General features: G+C 42.7%; 1 protein-coding gene across 1 annotated transcript in view; it reads right to left on the reverse strand.

Moving 5' to 3' along the window:
- The window catches only part of NHS (NHS actin remodeling regulator), a 289,997-nt gene that overhangs the window by 15,544 nt on the left and 253,562 nt on the right, over positions 1-20,891 (reverse strand). Inside the window, exons 2-5 of the mRNA XM_066621313.1 lie at positions 18,030-18,182; positions 14,743-14,876; positions 8,865-8,927; positions 6,617-6,809 (exon numbers count right to left, since the gene is read on the reverse strand). Of these exons, the coding sequence (XP_066477410.1) occupies positions 6,617-6,809; positions 8,865-8,927; positions 14,743-14,876; positions 18,030-18,182 (543 nt within the window). The remainder of the gene's footprint in view (positions 1-6,616; positions 6,810-8,864; positions 8,928-14,742; positions 14,877-18,029; positions 18,183-20,891) is intronic.

Raw genomic sequence — 20,891 nt, forward strand, 5'->3', positions numbered from 1 at the left:
TCAAAGAAATGTGGAGACTGTCATTTAGAGCAGCCAAACCTTTTAAGTATCCCTTTCATGCCATATCTGTTCTGTGTTCCCATTTAGCTTTGTATACGATGTATCTGTCCAACACGTTTATGCTGTCCACGTGTGGAGATGGGTGGGAAACAGGGTGGGATGTTTCATAATCCAAAATACCCTTCATAACAACAGAATCCTGAACACATTCATTCTAAAGAGAGCTGACTACAGTCTTCCCTGTGCACCATTTCTAATGCAAGCAAGATCAAATCCCAGTCTGCTGCTCCACAGTACTAAATACTTCTCCAGTTATTCTGGGAAGGCATGTGGAAATGTCTATACAGCCTGACCCTCTAGCCCTAAACATTTTGGAAGCAAGTCGCACTAATTTCAACAGGATCGATGGTTGTTATTCAGAGCCTTTTATGCATATTGATTTCCCATTGTTCATTGTGAGAGAAGGCATTTCATCAGGGCATGGGGCACTTTTCTTTGCCATTATGTACAATGGGAGAGGCCTCTTTGCATGTATACATGGGGCTCAAACCGTATGCCATGGCCATCAGGTGGCCAGCAAAAGTTATCTATGCACACAAATGATACTGATGCACATCAAGATGTGGATGTGCCTAACAATAGTCCTCTAGGGTCCTGTGAATCTAATGGATATGTCTGGTGCTGAAAGAGGATGCACATATCCATTTGGGACATAAGTAGGCCCCATTGAACACCATCTGAGTAAGCATGTTAGGATTGTGCTGTAAATGATTTGTAATTTTCACCTGTGTTACTGGAGGAGTCATTGAAAGTGGTTAAATGCATTTCAAAACTGACCTTTATACTCCTATTTCATAGAAGTATGTACCATATACTTTTATAGCTAGAATTTGGCAAGACCCCTTTCTGAACAAATGTTTCTGGGCAACATCACTGAAGCACTCATGGTATAGTTTGAAATCCACAGGAAAAAGACAATTAGAAGAAACTAAAAGGGGGGGGGAACCAAAACCAAGTCTCCCAATAAATCCTGATCCCAAAATCTATACTTTTGATGCCGTATAATTATATCACTCATAATTATACATGGACATACACATACATAATACATTACATACAAATGTGAAACACTAAAAAGTAACTTTGTTGCAAAAGTTCTTCTTGAAATCTACTACAGGAGACCCCAGACAATAATCCTATATCTTCCATCACCACCAACATTGTAAGATGTGTTCATTTAACAGCGAATAGAAGTGCTACATGCTATACGGTCTTAAGTTTTTTTACAATGCAATTTTTATCACCTGTGGAAAAGAAAATTGGAACAATCTGATTATCCAAACCATAACTGGTTCCTTCATCAGATGCCCCAGCAATTCATTATTTCCAATGTTTTTAATGACTTCTGTAACAACAGATTTGAACCTTTATTGATGCTGGTAAAAGATTTTATTAGGCATTCTAAATGCTGCTATTGTTAACCTCATAGGAAGGTAGAGAAATCAGCAACATTTGTCTGCCCTTCAGAAAGTGAAATTTGCAACCTAATAATGAATGCATTGGCAAGGATCTAAAGAATGGTGAAACCAATTCTGTTAAGCTAAGGGAGCTTAATGGCCCAATCCTATCACCCATTTATGATAACAGGAGGAGTGTCCTGTTGTTGCAAAAGGCCCAGTAACAGCGTGTAGAGTCCTTGCCAGTGCTACAAAGTGGCTGTGGCTCTGGAATCACACTGCAATGGACCTTGGGATTCATCACCCTTAAGTGATGAATCCCAAGGTTGGCAGCAGGGGTATGTTGTGAACAATTCAAGGCAGAGTTTCAGGGCAGTTTGGGGGAGGAGAGGGGCAGTCTGGGGTAGAGCCCAGCAGCACTAGCATGCACCAGAATCTTGTCCCTTTTTGATTGGCCACTCCCTTTTTGGCTCCTTGGACAAATGCCACCTGAGAAGATCCATAGGTTATCAGGAGGCCTACAGAAAGGTAGGGGAAAAATATTTTTCCTTACCTCTTGCAGGTCTTCTGATCAACCCCACTGTCACAGCATGCAGCACATGCTTCCACAATGCGGCTGTGTGCTACAGAACGTTGGGAGACAAGATTGGGCTCTTAGGGCGCAATCCTAACCCCTTATGCCAGTACTTTCCAGCACTTGCATAGCGGTGCCAATGGGACGTGTGCTGCATCCTGCAGTTGGGTGTCACTCACAGAGGCCTCCTCAAAGTAAGGGAATGTTTGTTCCCTTACCTCAGAGCTGCATTGCCCTTATGTCAGTGCTGGAAAGCACTGACATAAGGGGTTAGGACTGCGCCCTTAGTCTTGTTTGTCTCAAACAATAGCCCACTATGCTACATGGCAAACTGCTTTCAAACTGAAGGGGAATTTCAAAAGCAGTTTGTTCTATGACATGAGGATCAACTCTTCGAAGAAAATAGTCAGTGGTCAAAAATTGTATTGGCCAAGCAAAAGTCTCTTGCATGACCCTAAACAGCTAATTGGGTCCACAGGTGAGTATAAGCAAATCCCCACCAATTTTAGTCTAACTGTAGCAAGGTCTTCAGATGCAGTGTCTTCCCATTGGCCACACTCTCAACATCCGCACATTCAGCAGGACTACAAGGGTTGCCCATGAGCATATGGCTGAATGGGCATGAGCTTTACATCTAAATCGGAACGCTGGGCAGAAAAAAAAGTGTGTGACTGTATTTTCTCCCTCTAGATCAGGGGTGCCCAAACCCCGGCCCAGGAGCTAGTTGCAGCCCTCAGGGAACCCCAATCCGGCCCACAGGGAGCCTCCAGTCTCCAATGAGCCTCAGGTCCTCCAGAGTCTTCCTGGAGCCCACGCTGGCCTGACGCAACTGCTCACAGCCTGACGGTGACTTGCGTGAGCTGCAGGGCTAGGGCTCTTTCCATTGCTTGCTGTTTCATGTTTGTGTTGCAGCAGCGGCAGCAAAGAACAGGCTGGCCTTGCTTTGTGCAAGGCCTTTTATAGGCCTTGAGCTATTGCAAGACCTTCATTCATTCATATAAGTTCCATCTCTAATATATTCATTTATGTAAATTTATTCAAATTTGAAATGTAAATTAATTCTTTTTTTCCTGGCTCCCGACACAGCATCAGAGAGATGATATAGCTCTTCTGCCAAAAAGGTTTGGACACACTTGCTCTAGATCGGGGTGCCCAAACCCCAGCCCAGGGGCCACTTGCTGCCCTTGGGGACTCCCAAACTGGCCTGTGGGGAGCCCCTAGTCTCCAATGAGCCTCTGGCCCTCCGGAGACTTGCTGGAGTCCACACTGGACTGACACAACTGCTCTCAACATGAGGGTGACTGTTCAATCTCTCGTGGGAATTATGGGATGAGGGCTCCCTCCACTGCTTGCTGTTTCACGTCTGTGATGCAGCAGTGGCAGCAAAGGAAAGGCCTTGCTTTGTAAGGCCTTCATTCATTCATATAAATTCCATCTCAAATATATTCATTTATGTAAATGTATTCAAATTTATAATTTAAATTTATTCTTTTTTTCCTGGCCCCTGACACAGTGTCAGAGAGATGATGTGGCCCTCCTGCCAAAAAGTTTGGACACCCTTGCTCCAGATAAATTTCTGAAGAGCTCTTCTATTTTGGTCATTGATTAGGAAGTGACTATCTTAAACTTCAGTTTAACTTGTTTACATGTAAATTTTTTACATGTAGTATTTAGGGCTCAAGGTGTAAGGACTATGGACCACTATGAGTTTAATGGCCCAATCACAGATAACTACCCCTAAAATCCAGAGGCTGCATACAGTCATCATGACTTATAAAGTGTTTTGAACTTTTCCTTCCCTCTCAAAACCAGCCCCTATTGCAGCACCTTTCTCCCACAGGAAAAAGCAATTAAGATGTAGGTATCTCACGGGCAAATGCCTAGTTTTGTCCATCAGAAAAGTGAGAGTCAACTGGGTAAGCCTAACTTCACAAGAAGGCAGCCGGGGGGGGGGGGGGAGGCAAGTTTACTTCTTCCTTGCAGATGAACACAAACATGCAGCATGCATTTAAGTCATGCTACTTCATGAGTAGATCAAATGAGTAATAATCACTGAGTGCCTTGAGAACCACCAATGTTTTTGGTCCTGTAATTGTGATTCATAATGTAATAAAGGAGAGAAGAATCACCTTCTGTTTGGAGATCCACTTCAAACAGAAAAATGTGGATTTTTCTGTTTGAAAAATGTGGGAAAGGATAATGATAATCCCACTACACATAGGCCTGGAGGCAGGAGCAATGTCAGAAGGTGGCTTATCTGGGCATGTGCTGGGGAACCAAGGCCCCAAAGATTTCTAAGGTAAGAACCAGGCAAAGGCTAAAAATCTACAGTTGCATAGTCACTCTAGATTTTCCCAGCTCTATGTGCACATTGTGACTCTATGGGCGCAATCCTAGCCCCTTATGTCAGTGCTTTCCAGCACTGGCATAGCAGTGCCAACGGGACATGTGCTGCATCCTGCAGTTGGGTGTCACTCACAGAAGCCTCCTCAAAGTAAGGGAATGTTTGTACCCTTACCGCAGAGCTGCACTGCAGTGCTGGAAAGCACTGACATAAGTGGTTAGGATTGTGTCCTATGTGACTTTGAATTGGGGTTGGTCCCAGGGCAACGGGTGGAGGCAATCTCTGGCCACTTGCCTGCCTGCTGCTGCTGCTGATCCAGGGTGGATGGAGCGACAGGGAAACTGCAGGAAGGGAGGGAGAAGCCAGGTAAGGTCCTCCATGCAAATGTGGCCCAACAAATCAAAGTGCTTGAGGAGCTGGTGTATCCTGGCACTGACACTGCCAGGAACCAAAGAGATGTGAACATAGAAATGTAAGACCAAGGCATTTTAGGCTACCAAGTCCCAGGATAACTGCCCAACTCCACATTTTTTGAAAAAGCATATACATAGCAGCCTGTGAAAAGTACGGATCTGTGACATTTCCCCAAATGCAGTCACATACCAATGGAAGCATCAAGTGTAATATATTAAAAATAAAATATTGAAATGAATGGGGACCCACCTGAAATTGGCTTGTGACCCACCTAGTGGGTCCCACAGTTTGAGAAACACTGCACTAGATGTTAGCATTTAATCTGAATTTTCAATGTGTTATAAAATGTTTGCCAACTTATTTTGTATTTCATTTTATATGTTTTATATGAAGAATGGCCAGAAGGTGCTCATAGTTTACTTAGATTCTGCTGCCATTTTTTCCAGCTTTATCTTCTTGACACGGCAATGGTAGTCAAAAATGGTGTTGGCAAGGTCAAAGGGGACACAGAAAAGTTGCATTGGCTTGGGGGGAGGGCTACCTTTGGAAAATGGGAAGTCACCCCAGTAGCACCAACATCCCATTTGGGGAGGCAGGTAATGGTCTCGTGCAAATTGGCACTTTGGGAGTTGGCTGGCTGGCTAGTGGTGTACAAAGAACTGTTTCTCACTCAGCTAACAGGTATACCTCCTATTGGGAAATGGCCTTACCACATTTTCCAGCCTGGGAGGGGATTGATCTCCCACTGCCCAAACTACTGAGATGGGTGATTATCTCAATGACAAGTTGTCTCAGCCTCCAAGCAGCTAAGCTGGGGAGAATCCAGGCTGAAGAGAATGGACATCCCTGATTTGGTAGAATATTGTAGTGTCTTTATTTTCCTTCTTTTAAAAATACTGTAACTGACCATTAGGCTTTTCCTACAGAAAAACTGGCACAAAAATTCAAATAAATAAATATCACCATTCCCGCCCCCCAACAGCTCAATGAAATAAAGCATGTTACCTTTAAAATAAAAAAATAGTGGAAAAATATGTTTATCCCCTCCCCAGCTCAATTACTCAAGTTATATACTAATAGTATCTTATTAGTTAGGGTGCATCTGACTTGAAAGGGCAGTATAATGAACCTGAAATAGGTTTAGTTTTTATAGAAAAGTTTCTTTGGGGAAGACTCTGGTGGAGTTTCTAATCAATGTAATACAGTACTTTTGTCAGATAGCTCTACATGGACTGAGTCAGAACCAAAACTGGAATAAGAAAGACAGAATGGCTTAGGTCTTCTCTGGAGAAAGTTCTTCTAGCTACAGCATACAGCTTCAAAATTAATCCTGTAAATAGTAAGTGAAAAGCTGTATATATGTCTATCTTTTACCTGAAAGAGTTATGGAACACATCAAAGCAATGAGTAGAATTTCCCTTCTACTCTTATTTGCTCTGACATGCATGACTATCATATAAGTGAAAAATAACCTCTTTAGATTTGTGAGTTATTTCAGTGTGTTAAATTTAAAGAGTTATTTTTGCGAATGCTGAAATTGGCATCTCTGTTTCTACAAGTAACAAAACTACACATACCATAGGCTGCAAACGGTTACTGAATACTACATTAAATTAAGATTAAAAAAAATTTATGCCTTCGTCTAGATATAATGCTACCAATGTTGGTAGATACCTCTGCAAGTTAGCTCATTTGTGCACCTGAAAACTCATTTAAATTTGCTGTTGGTCATAAAGTTCTGTTTTTAGAGACATGCTCACCATAATGAAAATAAGTGACCCGAACCACCTTTTTGTCAACAACAAAAGAAGTACAAGAGATCTGTACCAGTGACATTGATGGGGATAATGCAAGAGGAAATCACTTGGGCATCTTGTTTCATTTTCTCCTCTGGAGTTGGGAGAGGTAGTGCTTTGCTCCAATTGGTTTGCTTATCCAGTGTAGAAGGAATATTATGTATTGGATTTTTCGGCCTCTGCCCTAACATGACATCTGTATCTTCTTCCTCTGGATGGTGGGACTGTAAACAAATACAATCAAAATCAGTATCTACTCCTTTATGATATAAAGTTAATTTTTTTTAAAAAGAAAGAAAATGAGATTTGGATGTAGATTGCAAGGAAACAAGTAACAGATTGAGAAGAAAACGGTACCATACTTTCAAATGACATTTGGTAGATTGGAAGTAAAAAAAAAATCACATATTGAGAAAGTTTAGGAAGTAGAAATTAAAATGAATTTTCAGTAGATGAAAACTATTTCTAATTAATGTTTGGGGGCTGCAAACACACACACCATTACCGTGGGATTACAGTATAACCATTTGTGCATGCTCTTTTAGCAACTCAGTGTAAATTTGAATTCATTCATTTTGTTAAACTTTCAATTTGTTAAACCGTACATTCAAGGCAAATCAGTTATACTCGTGAAGGTGTACTTGACCGTTGCATATGGCTTGCAACCTAGGATGATCTTCTTGAAGAATATTATTCAGCAGCAAATAACACTGATTTTGATGGAACTTTGACATCACCATATGTATGTTTGCTCAGATGTTTGGGTTCAGTAGAACGTGTTTCCAAAGAGACATGCTTTGGATTGACCCTTAAGAACCCCATCCTATCCCTGTTTACTTGTAAGTAAGTCTCAGAGAAATTAATGGGACTTACCTCTAAATAAACATGCATTGGATCAGGATGTGTATTCACAAGGTCAAAACCAAAATGATACATTTCAACAACTGTATATTAAATAAATAAAATTCAAAGCAATTTCAAAAACATTGAGAAAAAAAGCAAACAAGGAAACATCACCTTAAAGTCTTCAGAATAGCCTTTAGAAACCATGCAAAAGATTTCCCAGTATTCTACTACCCAAACTATTCTGCACAAGGCACAAAAGATAAATAGGCACTACGAGAGATCAGCTACACCAAAGGAGAGAGTCATTATTAAAAAAGGAAAACAGGACTGTCATGCTTTGTGGTTTAACCAAATGAGAGTAAAAAGGTTAGCAGCAGTTTGCTGAAGTCCATGCGCATTGAGAAATCACAGGTAATTGAAAAAGAGGACGTAAACACTCTTTTTGGAGCCTGAAAGCTCTCCCTCCTCATCTTACTGTACCTGCACATCCTGCCCTCTTAGAAGTTGGCTGTTGTTTACTCTGAAGCACTTAAGTCCTTTCAGATGTGGTTCAATGACCAAGCCTTAATTTGCTTAGAGTGTTTAGTATTTCACTCTTTTCTAACTGATAAGAGCCTCCCAAGGACAACTGGTCCTCCTCATAAAGTCTTACAAGACATTCCTCCTGAAGGCCCTGGACAGATTCCCGGCCTTCGTAACTTGTTACTCATCTGCGGAAAGCCACATGCTCCACAGTTACAAATTACACCAAGCCACTTGCTTACCTTGTCAGAATCATCTGCCAAGTCACCCACCAAAAAAGTAAAAGGGATCCCTTTCCCCCCAAAATTTTTCTGTCCATCTCTGAGTTAGAAAAACAGTGCAGCTTGCTTTATCTCCACAGCTTTTGTACTGTTCCCCAGCAGACATGAATAGCTCATATAAACTACTGGAACAAAAGACTTTGTTTCCTAGGTAACATCTGGGAAAAAAAGAGTTGATGCATGCATGCATGCAAAGAAAGGGGGAAAAACCCAGCCCCACATAGCTTGCATTTTGCTGCTGATTCCCTCTCTGCATAACAATGGCTGGCTGAACAAAGAAAGTGAAGTGACCACATCATCTGACTGTCTGCCAATGCTACTCTTTAGCAAACATTAGCAATGATAACAGTCCATAGGACAAATCCCAGCTTTTTTTGGATGTGGGTCTTGTGGCTTTCCAAACACCCCCTCCTCTCTCCAACTTCTTCAGCAACATATCAAACCCCTTAGAGACTAACCCTATTAAACTTACACCAAGGGGGAGAGGAGAAATGTTGGTGTCCTTCGTTGATAAGAGAGTCACACAGAGGCAACAAAGTTAGTCAGCCAAAAAGCAAGCAAGAGAAAGGATTAGGGGACTGAAAGGGAGAGAATGAATGAGAGGCTGTTATGTTAGTGGTTTTCCAATACCTTTCTACTCCATGGGGTCATGTGGCAACACTCAGTGGGGGAGGGCGAGCGGGTGCTGTAAAACTATAAATATGAAATGTGGGGAAAAAAGGTTAAAAAAAATTAACACACACATGAAAATGTTTCAGTGGTTTTGGCTAAAGTATTTTCTGAGGTGCACAGCACTGAATTTTAGATGCATTATCATAGTGGTATTTTCTGCAAAGGACCTGATAATGAATGCCTGTGTTGTCAATCAGGATTTGTTCACCAGCTTTCCATCTATTTAACTTCTACACATGGTGGTTAGTTACATGGAGGGAGGTTAATCAGCATATAAACAATTGCATGTGCAGTTATATGGGAGGGGCAAACAAGCCATTTGAAAGCTTACATTGCTGCTCAAGAGGGAGCACAGGAAGTTCTACCCACTGAGCACTGGAAACTGGCTCTAAGAGCCCTCCAATTTCAGAGGCATTCGGGTGCACTATTTGCTATAGGACGTGCAAGGTTTTCTCATAAAGAATGAAACCTATGACATCTGTGTTGAGATGCTCAGCTGTGTAACAATCTCCCAGCATTTCCTCCATTCTGGGGCTTATGATTTCTGTGCTGATGAAGTGGATACACAAGACAATGTGGGAACATTCATTTGCTGTTGCGCACAGAGTTGTAGAACATTTCAAACAAACCATCTCTGATCCAGTGCGGGTGGGGTGGTCTGCACTCAGAAAACTAGTGATGTTGCTGAAGTTCATACTTACCTGACCTGGAATACAATCTCATATTTCAGTTCATAATGTTCACCTACATTATGAAGGAAGAACTATTTCCCCCCTAAAGTACTTCTTCATCTCCATATTGTAAAAAGAGTATGTGCACCTTTGAACTGGTTTGGCCTCTTTGGAGCCCTAAACATTGCTATGGCAACGCACCTTAGACCATGGTTCTCATACATTTACCACCGGGACCCACTTTTTAGAATGAGAATCTGTCAAGACCCACCAGAAGTGATGTCGTGACAGGAAGTGACAGGGCTTCTGAGAGGAATTTTATCAGGGGATACAAAGCTTCTTTTGGGCCCCTTTGCAAAGGGAGAGGGGTGAAACAGAGTAAAGAAGGGTGGTGATGGGCGAGCAGAATAGGAGTGGGGAGGGACGAAGGAGGGTGAAGGGAGGCGGTAGAGACAGCTGGAAAAGTTTTAGGAGCCCAGGTCTACCCACCCATGTGGCATCAGTAGTGTCCCCAGCATCCTGTATGGGCAACAAGTCTGAGTAGATAGGAAAATGTCAGATCCCAGGAAATTTCTGGGCCCCCTCCTTTGGCTTCTTTAGACCCTGGGCCCAGGTACAAATTACCCCCTTTATTCCCCTCTACTAGGCCCTGGGAAGCGACATCATCAAGCAGGAAAATTTTTAACAATCCTAGGCTGCAGTCCTACTTGCACGTACCCAGGAGTGAGTCCCGTGGACTATCATTGTTAAAAGAATATACATAGTAGCTTGTTAAAAGTACAGGTCTGTAACATTTCCCCAAAAGCAGTCACATACTATGGTAGCATCAAGTCTAATACATTAAAACTAAAATACTGAATGGGGATCCACCTGAAATTGGCTTGGGACCCTCTAGGTGGGTCCCAACTCACAGTTTGAGAAACACTATCTTAGAAACCAAAGGAGACCATAGTGTGGATGCCAGACACTCTGAAAACTACTCCTTGTGACTATCATACATAATTAGAGCATCATGAGATGCAAGACCTCTTTAGCTTTCTCAACAAATCCAGCAAGTGGGACAGGAAGCAGGCAGCAGGTCAGTATACAGAGACTATGGGGGAATCTGAGGGCACATGTACTCCACTGTGCTTTCAAATATGCTGGTAATGTGAAAGGATCAGAACTGAGCTTGTTGGAGTAGAGCCATTATCTTTCTCCGTTTCATTTGTAAAAGTGGTAGTAACATAGCTTAGGGCACAATCCTAACCAACTTTCCTGCACTGGCGTAGCTGTGCCAGTGAGGCATGTGCCGAATCCTGCAGTTGGGGGGCAGTCATGGAGGTCTCTTCAAGGGAGGCCAATGTTTGCTCCCTTACCTCGGAGTTGCATTGCCCTTATGCCAGTGCTGGAAAGTTGATTAGGATTTCAGCCTTAGACTGATGAATCCAATTCCAAACCAAACCAAGTCACACACTGTTCAACTGTCATGACACCCTATTCAGATATTATAAAAATGGGTGCAAAGCACACTGATTAGCCACACCCCTCCATGCTGACACACTCTGAGACCATACCTTCCTGCTTTTACAACATGCTTCTGCAGACAAGCATTGACAATAGGGACAGCAGAGGGTGTGGCCACAGAGCACATAGGTGTGAAGTGGTGTAGCTAGCTAGCTGGAATGCACCTGGGCACACTGGACTCATTTTAAAGGCCTGAACAGGGCTTACAGGTTTTTGCTTGTGTTTTTTGCACCTATGCACACACCAGAAGGCTTTAAAATTAGTTTTTAACCATTTTAACAATTGGTTTCCAACAACCAAGCAACAGGTACTCTGGATACAAATCCCAGGGGGTTTTATAGCGGACATTCTAGAGGGAAAGAGAGCCAAAGTAGTCCAGAACAGGAATATTACTGGCTTGCCCAAAGGGAAGGTAGTGAGAGAGATCTAAATATTCTAACTTCTAGAAGAGTTTAGCAATGTAAAGAATGAATAAGAATACTCTGTTTGGAGTCTAACTACCAAATGCATAATGGAGTGTTAATTTTCCAAAAATAATTTCCTTTTCAGAGTAAACTTAAGTAGCTTTCAAAAGTTAAGTATCAAAGAAATGTAGAGTTGAAATAGGGGCCTGCAAAAAAAATATTAGGAAGTATATAAATTCCATTTTTGTTTTGGCTGAGATCTCTAATCAGATGTCTCTTGATACATCTGAAATTAAGAGTTCCACAAATGCTCTCCTATATGATTAAAAAAAGGTACAACCACAACTTTCAGTTACTGAAATAGTTAAATTCAAGAATTTTATGATGGACATATACAGCATCAAGGAAGTTGTCAAAATGTTTTAGATTCTTCAGGAAAACAATACTATTTAGGTAGTATGTGAGGGACACTTGGTTCTTGTTGTAAAAACATTTGCAATACCTAATGATAAAGAATATTACATGCCATTAGTAAAATAAAATTCAAAAGAAATCTCTATTTGTGTGATCACACTACTGGGATCCATATTGTTAATGTGATGCAAAAATAAAAGGAACAACCTGATAAAACTCATCTACTCTCTAAACATTAGTTTTTTGCATGGGCAACACAAGGACAACCAGTACAGGTAGTGAATAAAAATGATACAAACTGTTTTGTCATCTTAGCACAGTTTCTCATTGGCAAAAGCTTTTCACAAGGTCTACCACAATTTAAAGTACCAAACAAAGAGTACAAAGTAGGAAATAATTTCAGTAAATGTAATAATACGTACTTAAATAACACGTGAGCTGGTGTAGCCTGGTACCTAAGAGTGAGGGCTATAAGCTTAGAGATTCAAATATCTTCTCTCTAAGGCTGCAATCCTATTCACACATATCTGAGTAAGTTCCACTAAAGTACACACTTTGAAGACATGTAGAAAAAAATCTGGATGAGACTGACTCTCATGGTCCACAAAAGGTTAAGTAATATAATTGCTATAGCTCTGGCTTCAGTTTATCAAGATGAACGTGTGCAAACAAAATATGTTTGTGCCCATCTGAACCAGGAACTAAAGTGTGCGTGTGTGTGTGTGTGTGGGGGGGGGTGATGAAAGTGATTTTGAACATAGTTAAGAAGAAATGTGGTAAAAGCAAAAGCCAGGAGTAACAATAGCTAATGTTCCATTTCAGGATCCAGCAAATCTTTTGAGATGGGAAATGACATCTTCAAAGCAGGATGGGGGCATTTAAAAAATCAGATGATTGCTGCTGCCCTTTAACTACCAGTGCTTAGTCATTGGTAAAGTTCAATAGGATAAGGAGAGAATAGTCCCCATCAAATTCAGGATGGTTATGGCATAATTTCCTACAGGGAATCCCCCCACCAAAGCAGTTGGAAGAAGTTTGGCCAGTTTCAGCAATTTTACCAGTGATCTGGGCCTTGAGCTGATGGAGCTTCAGTTCCATAAGCAGAAGGGCCAGATAGGTTTGGGCTGAAAACCACACAGAGCAACATTTGTAACAGATCAGCAAAGCTTGCTGAAAAAGACAAGTCTTCAATTGACAATGGAAGATCAACAGTAAGGAAGCCTATTGTACTTAACAGGGCAGGTAGTTCCACGGACAGAGGCTACCACCAAGAAAGTGCTCTTGTGCAATGGTTCTCAAACTGGGGCATTGTGATACCCCAGCCAGAGAGCCCTGGCCTCTGCCCCCTTAAGGGGCAAGAAGGGGGGAAGGCAGTGATGCAATCCTCTGAATTGCGCTGCTTTGGAGGGGCGCAGGGCTTGCTGCTACTTACCAGAGCCTGCAGCAGCCTCCCGGGGTTGCAGGGAGCCTCCACACCAGCCTCCGCAAGGCTCCCCATGCTGCAGAGATGCTCAAAATCACGATTGTGACCACTTCCAGTTTTGTGAATGCAAAATTGCGGTTTTGTGAATGCAATCACGATTTTGAGGGTCTCTGCAGCATGGAGCCCTGCGGAGGCTGGTGCCGGGGCTTTTCACGCCCCCAGGAGGCGGCTACAGGTTCTGGTAAGTGGCAGCAAGCCCTTCGCCCCTCCAAAGCAGTGCAATCCAGCAGATCGTGTCACTGCCTTCCCCCCACCCCTGAACACACTAACTGTGGCTCAAACTCTCCCTGAGAATTTGAGAACCACTGCTTTTGTTGATTACAGCCAACCACACTTCAGATGACCACCAGAGGGAGTTCCTAAAAGATCTTACAGGCCAGGCAGACTCATGTGCAGGGAGGTGTTTCTTGAAATACTCTGGTCCTAACCCATTTAGTGCTTGAAATATAATAACTTGCAACTTGAATCACACCTGGAAACACACTAGTAGTCAATGCAGATGCCTCAAGAATTGGGTTACATGATCGCACGATAAGGTGCCTGTTAGCACCCAAGCAGCTGCATTTACCCCCTGTGATGGTTAGTGTGAGGGGGCCTTGCACCAGGCACCTTACTTCCTCTCCCCAACTTATTCTCATTCCAGTAGTTGATGTCACCACCGAGGCTAAAATAGGATGGAGGGGGCCACCTTGGAGATCTTCCCTTCTAGTGGCATGGCAGAAACCAGACACAGCGTCTCCAGACATGGAGATGAGGCAACATGCTCTCTTTTGAATTAACCAGCTGGGCAGGTTAAAGATCAAAATAAGGCAGAAGTTTATTGAAACAGGAGTAGCAGGCATATCAAAACAACTTAGGTGATGGAAGACCTAGGCAGGGTTCTTACAGCACAATGACAGTTTAGTTAACAAGCAATCAGAGAATAGGATCAGAAATTTGACCCAATTTCCTGAACTTTGTCCCTGATCTACACTGTGGTGGGGGGAGGAGAACAGTGATTTGGAACATAGTTGGATGATGGCTCTTCCTGTTTAATTTCCTGTTTAATTTCAGAACATACAATGAGACCAAGGTGAAGAATATTGTAATGGCAAAAATCCCTGGGATGGTTAAGAAACATTATTTAGAAGTTAGATCACAGGAAGCTTAATCATAACCAATGAATTGTTATATTCAGTTTTAAGGGTATCTCTTTAGCAGTGATTCTTGGCAATACCTGGTAAACCTCTCCCTCTCACACAGTTATTAAATGGTCACCCAGCTATTAAAGGCAAAGATGCTGACTCTGGATCAGGAGTTGGCAACACTCATCACTACCACAATCACAATTTGATTTTAGGAGAAAAGGAATCACTCACTTTTAACAAGCGGCGGTCTTTTGTCTCTTTGTTCTTCTGAGTGCAGATGGCAGGAAAGGGGGGAAATGGAGGGGGCACCACAGAGGCTGGGCCTGGGACTTTTTGTTCTCTGTTATCTCCCCGGTTTCGTTGCTCTGTACAACAAAAAAGAGGAATATGAAAACCTTTTAAACTAATGTGTGTTTGAAAATAATCTCCTAAAGGTCAATCGAGGTGCAGTTGTGAGGAAATATTTACATAATCTTTAGCATACTCTTGATATGAGAAAAGCATCATATGAGCCAGTTGTCACATAATGGCAACCCTGACTTTGCAACAACCCTATAAGGTAGGTCATTATCATCATCCCTACAGTGCAAAAGTTGAGGGGACGCTCATGCTGAAAGAGAGTGGCAGTGCAATCCTATGCATGTCTACTTCAGCCCCATTGAGTTCAATGGGACTTACTCTCATGTAGGTGTATATAGGATTGCAACCTGACTTGCCTTTGGGCACCTTGTGAGTTCATTACAGAAGCAACAATGGTTTTCTTTTCATTTTTTTTTAAAGGTGTCAACTTCAAGTGAGAATATCATTGTTATTCATCTCACTTCAAGTGAGAAGTCCTCCCTGCCTTCTTCCCCTACCCTTTTTACTTCACTCTAAGGATGAGCTATATAGAATGGTAGAATGTTGTTGCAATGTAACTTTGCATCTTGGGATGTAGCAAATCCCGTTACAAATGAAAAGCCTCTAGTTTAAAAAATGCAAAGTGTAAGAGAAAGTAGGAAGGAGACGATGAGATATTAATTTGACCCAAATGGCTTAAAAAAAAAAAAGATGGTACAGCAGAAATACAGTAGAACATATCTTCATAGCCGATATAGAATAATTTAAACAGGAAACTGTTAGGAAAAGATGAACTACTTGACTTCACCATGATTTTGTGTTACTGCTGCTGCTCACTCTTTGCTCAGGAGTTGTTTTATGACCACCAGATGGCAGAATAAGACTAAATATAACTAAACCAACTGGGATGCAGATCAATTAAAAAAAGAATGCACCAACTTCAGGGTGACAATGGAGGACAGATACAATGGAGGACAGAGTACCTATGCCTTTAACCAATGGTTCTCAAACTGGGTGTCAGGACCCACCAGTGGGTCACTACCTGATTTTTGGAGGGTCATGAAACTGACAAGCTGATAGCTGACAATGGCAAATAGATTGATCCCTCTGGCAGTGGTTCTTAAACTTTTAGCACCGGGACCCACTTTTTTGAAGGAGAATCTGTCAGGACCTACAGAACTAATGTCATGACCAGAAGTGACATCATCAAGCAGTCCTACTCACACTTACCTAGGAGTAAGTTCCATTTACTATCATTGTTAAAAGCATATACCTAGTAGCCTGTTAAAAGTACAGAGCTGTAACATCTCCCCAAATGCAGTCATATACCAGGGTAGCATCAAGTCTAACATATTAAAAATAAAATATTGAAATGAATGGGGACCCACCTGAAATTGGCTCACGACCTGCCTAGTGGGTCCCAACCCACAGTTTGAGAAACACTGCCTTTAACCATTGTATGGAAGAGGGAATTTCGGCAGATGAAGTTTTTTCAATCCTTCCATGTTGAACTGCACCTGCCAAAATAACCCTCTTCTATACAACGTATACAAAGGTATACAGTTAAAGGGATAGTTAAAGGCACTCTGTCCTCCACTGTATTTGGTCACCCTGACCGACTTCAGATTTTAACTCTGCTATCATTTATTTCCCTTATAAGACTCTTTGCACTGCTACAGAAGACGGATCTTATCCACAATTTGCTGCTAAGACAAGTCAAGGAATGACTTAGTACATTGTCCATAGCATCTATCTAAGTATGTCTAATAAGCTACTATCCTTTCTCAGGGCCTAATCCTATCCAATTTTCCAGTGCTGGTGCAGCTGTGCCAATGGGGCGTGTGCTGCATCCTGTGGTGGGGAGACAGTTGCAGAAGCCTCAAGACAAGGGAATGTTTGCTTCCTTCCCTTGGGTCTGCATTGCGGCCGCACGGGTGCTGGAAAGTTCCATAGGAGTGGGCCCTCAATTGTTAAGAAAGAGGCAGACAATTTTCCCAAACCAATTGCATCTATTATAGGCACAAAGTTTTAATGAATAAAATAAAAGAATCCATTAAAGTTTCTTCCCAAATGGAATCAAAATCCAATATTTTCCCCACTTAGCTATTTAGTTCTAATGGAAAACCCTGAATCTTCAGTTGACTTTATCTTCAGAAACATGCATGGTATAGTTGGTTTCAGCCTGACAGAGCCATCAGCTGGTAGCAATTAATACTTATTGTTTTTGTTCCGCTCATGTTTCTTTTTCCGTAGGCCCAACCTGAAACTGCTTTTACGATTACCAAGCTTGCACAATGGTGTCACGCTAACTGATAGAAAGTATGTTTTTGAGTTCTGGCTCCCAGGAATTGCATATGCACCATTTTCCTGAGCAAGAGAGGTATTTTCACTTATGAGTAGTGGTGTTTGTTTCCAGTGAGTAAGACAGGACTACAGCCTAAGGGTCCAGTCCTATCCAACTTTCCAGCACTGATGCAGCCACAATGCAGCCCCAAGATAAGGGAACAAACACTCCCTAATCTTGAGAAGGCCTTTGTGATTGGCTGCATTGGCATGGCCCATTGGCACAGCAGCATTAGCACTGGAAAGTTGGATAGGATTGGGCCCTAAGTCTTACTGAACACAATGGGCTTCCTTCTGAGTAAAATAAAGAACACTGTTTTCAAACACATCTACTTATGAGCCAAAGAACAGCTTGGAAGTGATTTTTGGCAAAAAGAAAAAAAAAGCATTTTTGTGGAGAAACAGCAGGAAGGGAATGTGTTAAGAATTTCCCCTCCAATGCTGTTCTTCTGTTTTCAGTTGCAGCCTCCAATAATGCCTAATAATGGCTGGATCTGAATCCGAGATGCAGCCTCCAGTGCTGCAACAAACAAAAAACCTGGAGACAAATGACGCATTACTGAATATCCTGTGGAATTTGATCTTCAGTCATTACCCAACAAGCAAGAGAGACTAATCAGAAGGGAGATGAGTCAGTTAAGGTGTCAATGTTGGCAACCTTCAGTCTCGAAAGACTATGGTATCGCGCTCTGAATGGTGGTTCTGGAACAAGGTGATAGCTTAAAATACTGCCCTTTCTGGAGAAACACAATCTACTGTGAGATATTAGAATGCAAGCCTGTTTTCATTCTTGGATGAATGGTACGGAAAAAAGAAAGTACGGAAAAAAGAATTACCTCTCCTCAAAGCTCGCAGGTTCTGCTTGGCGTGGCGATGCAACTCCTCGACACAAGCTGGTCTGGTGGAAGGGAGGAAAACGTTCCTTTGCTGATGCCAGGGTGCGCGGTAATATACGCTGAGTTTACTCTCTGTGTCCAGGTTTGACACAGCTGTGGAACCAAAAAGATAAATGAAAATTACTCATGCTCATGATGGAACATAGTTTGGAACCAAATCAAAGACAATAGGCGGGCACAGACTGGCTCAAAGATCAATAGAAGCTGCAACATGACAATAAAATACAATATAATTTAAAACAGTGTTTTTCAACCAGTGGTACAGATACCACCAGTGGTACTTGAGGTGGTGTCTGGTGGTACTCACAGGATCTCTGGACACCTGCCACTCAGCAGCGAGACCAGGAACACAATGCAACAAACAGCGGTAGGAGGTTTGGCTTGGTGGGCAGAGCTCCAAAGCATGCTTGAAAAAGCCCTCCCATCCCCCCTGAGCCTCTTACTGGTGTTTGTTGTGTCACGCCTGGCCTCCCAATTCAGAAGTAACTGGCAATGATGTCACCTGCATTTACTTCTGGTGGTGCTTCTAGTAGGTGAACTATGTGAAGTGACATGGCGGAGGACCAACCTTGAGAAAAACTTATTTAAAACACAGAAAACATTTTCTGTTTGTAACTGTATTCTCCATAAGCTTCAGAATATTTAATGAACCCATCAAACATTCAGAAAGATTTTGAACACTGCTAAGTAGCTCAGTCCTCTGATTGCATAACAGTAGACAATTACATGTGAATCCTATGGATACAGAAAAGTATATTTCTAGTGTTTGCAATGGATACTTAGGCACTGTTGATGGTATGCATTCCTCATTCATAGGCTCTCCTCTCAGCATTTTTCCTTTTTAAAATAAATAAATAAATACAAATGCTATAGCTGAGCTGTGTATGGATGCTTGAAGGTAGTACAGCTTAATTCACTCAGGCGTGTTTGTTCTAATAATAACTACACAAAGGCCAGCAAGAAAGATTTCTGCTCTATTTATTTTGCTAGATCCAAGGGGTTCCCCCCATGGCTCAGTCTGCTTTTCAAGACTCTCACATTTTCCTTCTCTCTCTCTTTCAGTTTCTTAACTGTTAATTACTAAATGGAAAAGAAATTGATGCTGTTTTGTTTGCTAACCTGTGTTCTAGGAAAACATATTTTTAAAAATGATTACAAGTAACAAAAACACACATACTATAAAAAATCAGAGACATCTAAAGAAACAGAGAAGACAGAGAATGTGTAATAAAGAATGGAAAGGCTGGGGCTGTAAAATGGTGAATTCTTACATTTAAGGGGGGGGGGACAAAGTCTCAAATGAATCTAGGGCAGGGCTTTTCAAACTGGAGCGTTGCGACACCCCAGCCTGTGAGCCCTGGCCACTTTCCCCTTAAGGGGCAGGGGGAAGGTAGCGACACGATCTGCTTAGGGGGCTGCAGGGACTGGGATGCACTCACTAGTTCATGCAGCAGCCTTCCTGGGGTGCTGGGAGCCTGTGTGAACATCTGCAGGGATCCCCAGCTCTGGAAAAGTGAAAGCGCAGCGATCACGCTCAACTTCTGCAAAACCGGAAGTGGAGCGCGATTGCTGCGCTTTCACTTTTCAAGACCTAGGGAGCCCTGCAGACTCTTGTGCAGGGCTCCCCACACCCCAGGAAGGCTGCTGCAGGGACCGGTGAGTGCATCCCAGGCCCTGCAGCCCCCTGAGCTGCTTCCCCCCCACCCCCGCAAGAGATTACTGTGCTTCAAACTTTCCCTGAGAGTTTGAAAACAACTGATCTAGGGCAATCCTGTACATGTTTACTGAGAAGTAAGTTCTACTGTGTTCAATTGGGCTTACTCCTGGATAAGTGTGCCTAGGACTGCGGCCCTAGTTTCTTAAAACTTGGTTAAAAGAATTGAGTGTGCTGTGGGGTCCAAGACTTACAGCCCAATCCTAACAGCCACAGCACCCAGAGGAACAGTGGCACCAAAATGGCAACCCCTTCGCCAAAAGGGTGAGGTTCATCCCCTTCCCCCCAAGTAACGGTACAGACCCCACAATGGGGCTTCTGAAGTTTGCGCCAGCTTTTCAGACAGACACAAAGTATAGGATCTGGAGGAGGAGGCCTCCACCTGTCCCACATCCCTCCCTGGCTAGTTTTTCCCCCCCACACCCTCCCCCACCCCGCAACGCTTCCCCCACCCCGAAAGGCTGCTCCACTGCCTGACACACTTACCTTGCTCCAGCAGCCATGGGGTGTTCCCTACCCTGAGCTGGGCCCAGCGCTGACTCTCCCTCCTCCCAAAGTGCTATAAACATGCTTTACAGCATGTATATGACACCTAGTGCTTGTGCTGGAGTTCAGCGCTGGCAGTAAGAGAGTATAGGTTTGGACCCTTAGCCCCCCTTACTCCTCCCATTATCCCATTCAAATTCTCCTTCCCTTGTATGGTTTGGTTTAATCATTGTGTAGCTTTATATCTGCATTGGCACTAATCGTGGTTAATGCTAAACCCATTGCTATCATAACCAATTGTGAAGCAACAATTTGAAGTGGGGTTCAAGTTCTGGTCAAGAGGCACTCTGGCTAGCATGAACCATGGTTAGCAATGATGTATGGAACAACATAGTTAAAGAAAACTATGGAAGGGAAAATGGCTTTGCATGGAAGGTGGAAAGAGAAAGAATTAGGGAGAACAGGAGTCTATAGTGTGCTTTGATTTCTTAAGGCCGAAATCCGAACCTACTTTCCGGCACTGACACAAGGGCAATACGACTCTGAGGTAAGGGAACAAACATTGCCTTACGCTGAGGAGGCCTCCGTGACTGCCCCCCGAC

This window comes from Tiliqua scincoides, chromosome 3 (assembly GCF_035046505.1).
Source record: "Tiliqua scincoides isolate rTilSci1 chromosome 3, rTilSci1.hap2, whole genome shotgun sequence".
NCBI classification, from domain to species: domain Eukaryota; kingdom Metazoa; phylum Chordata; class Lepidosauria; order Squamata; family Scincidae; genus Tiliqua; species Tiliqua scincoides.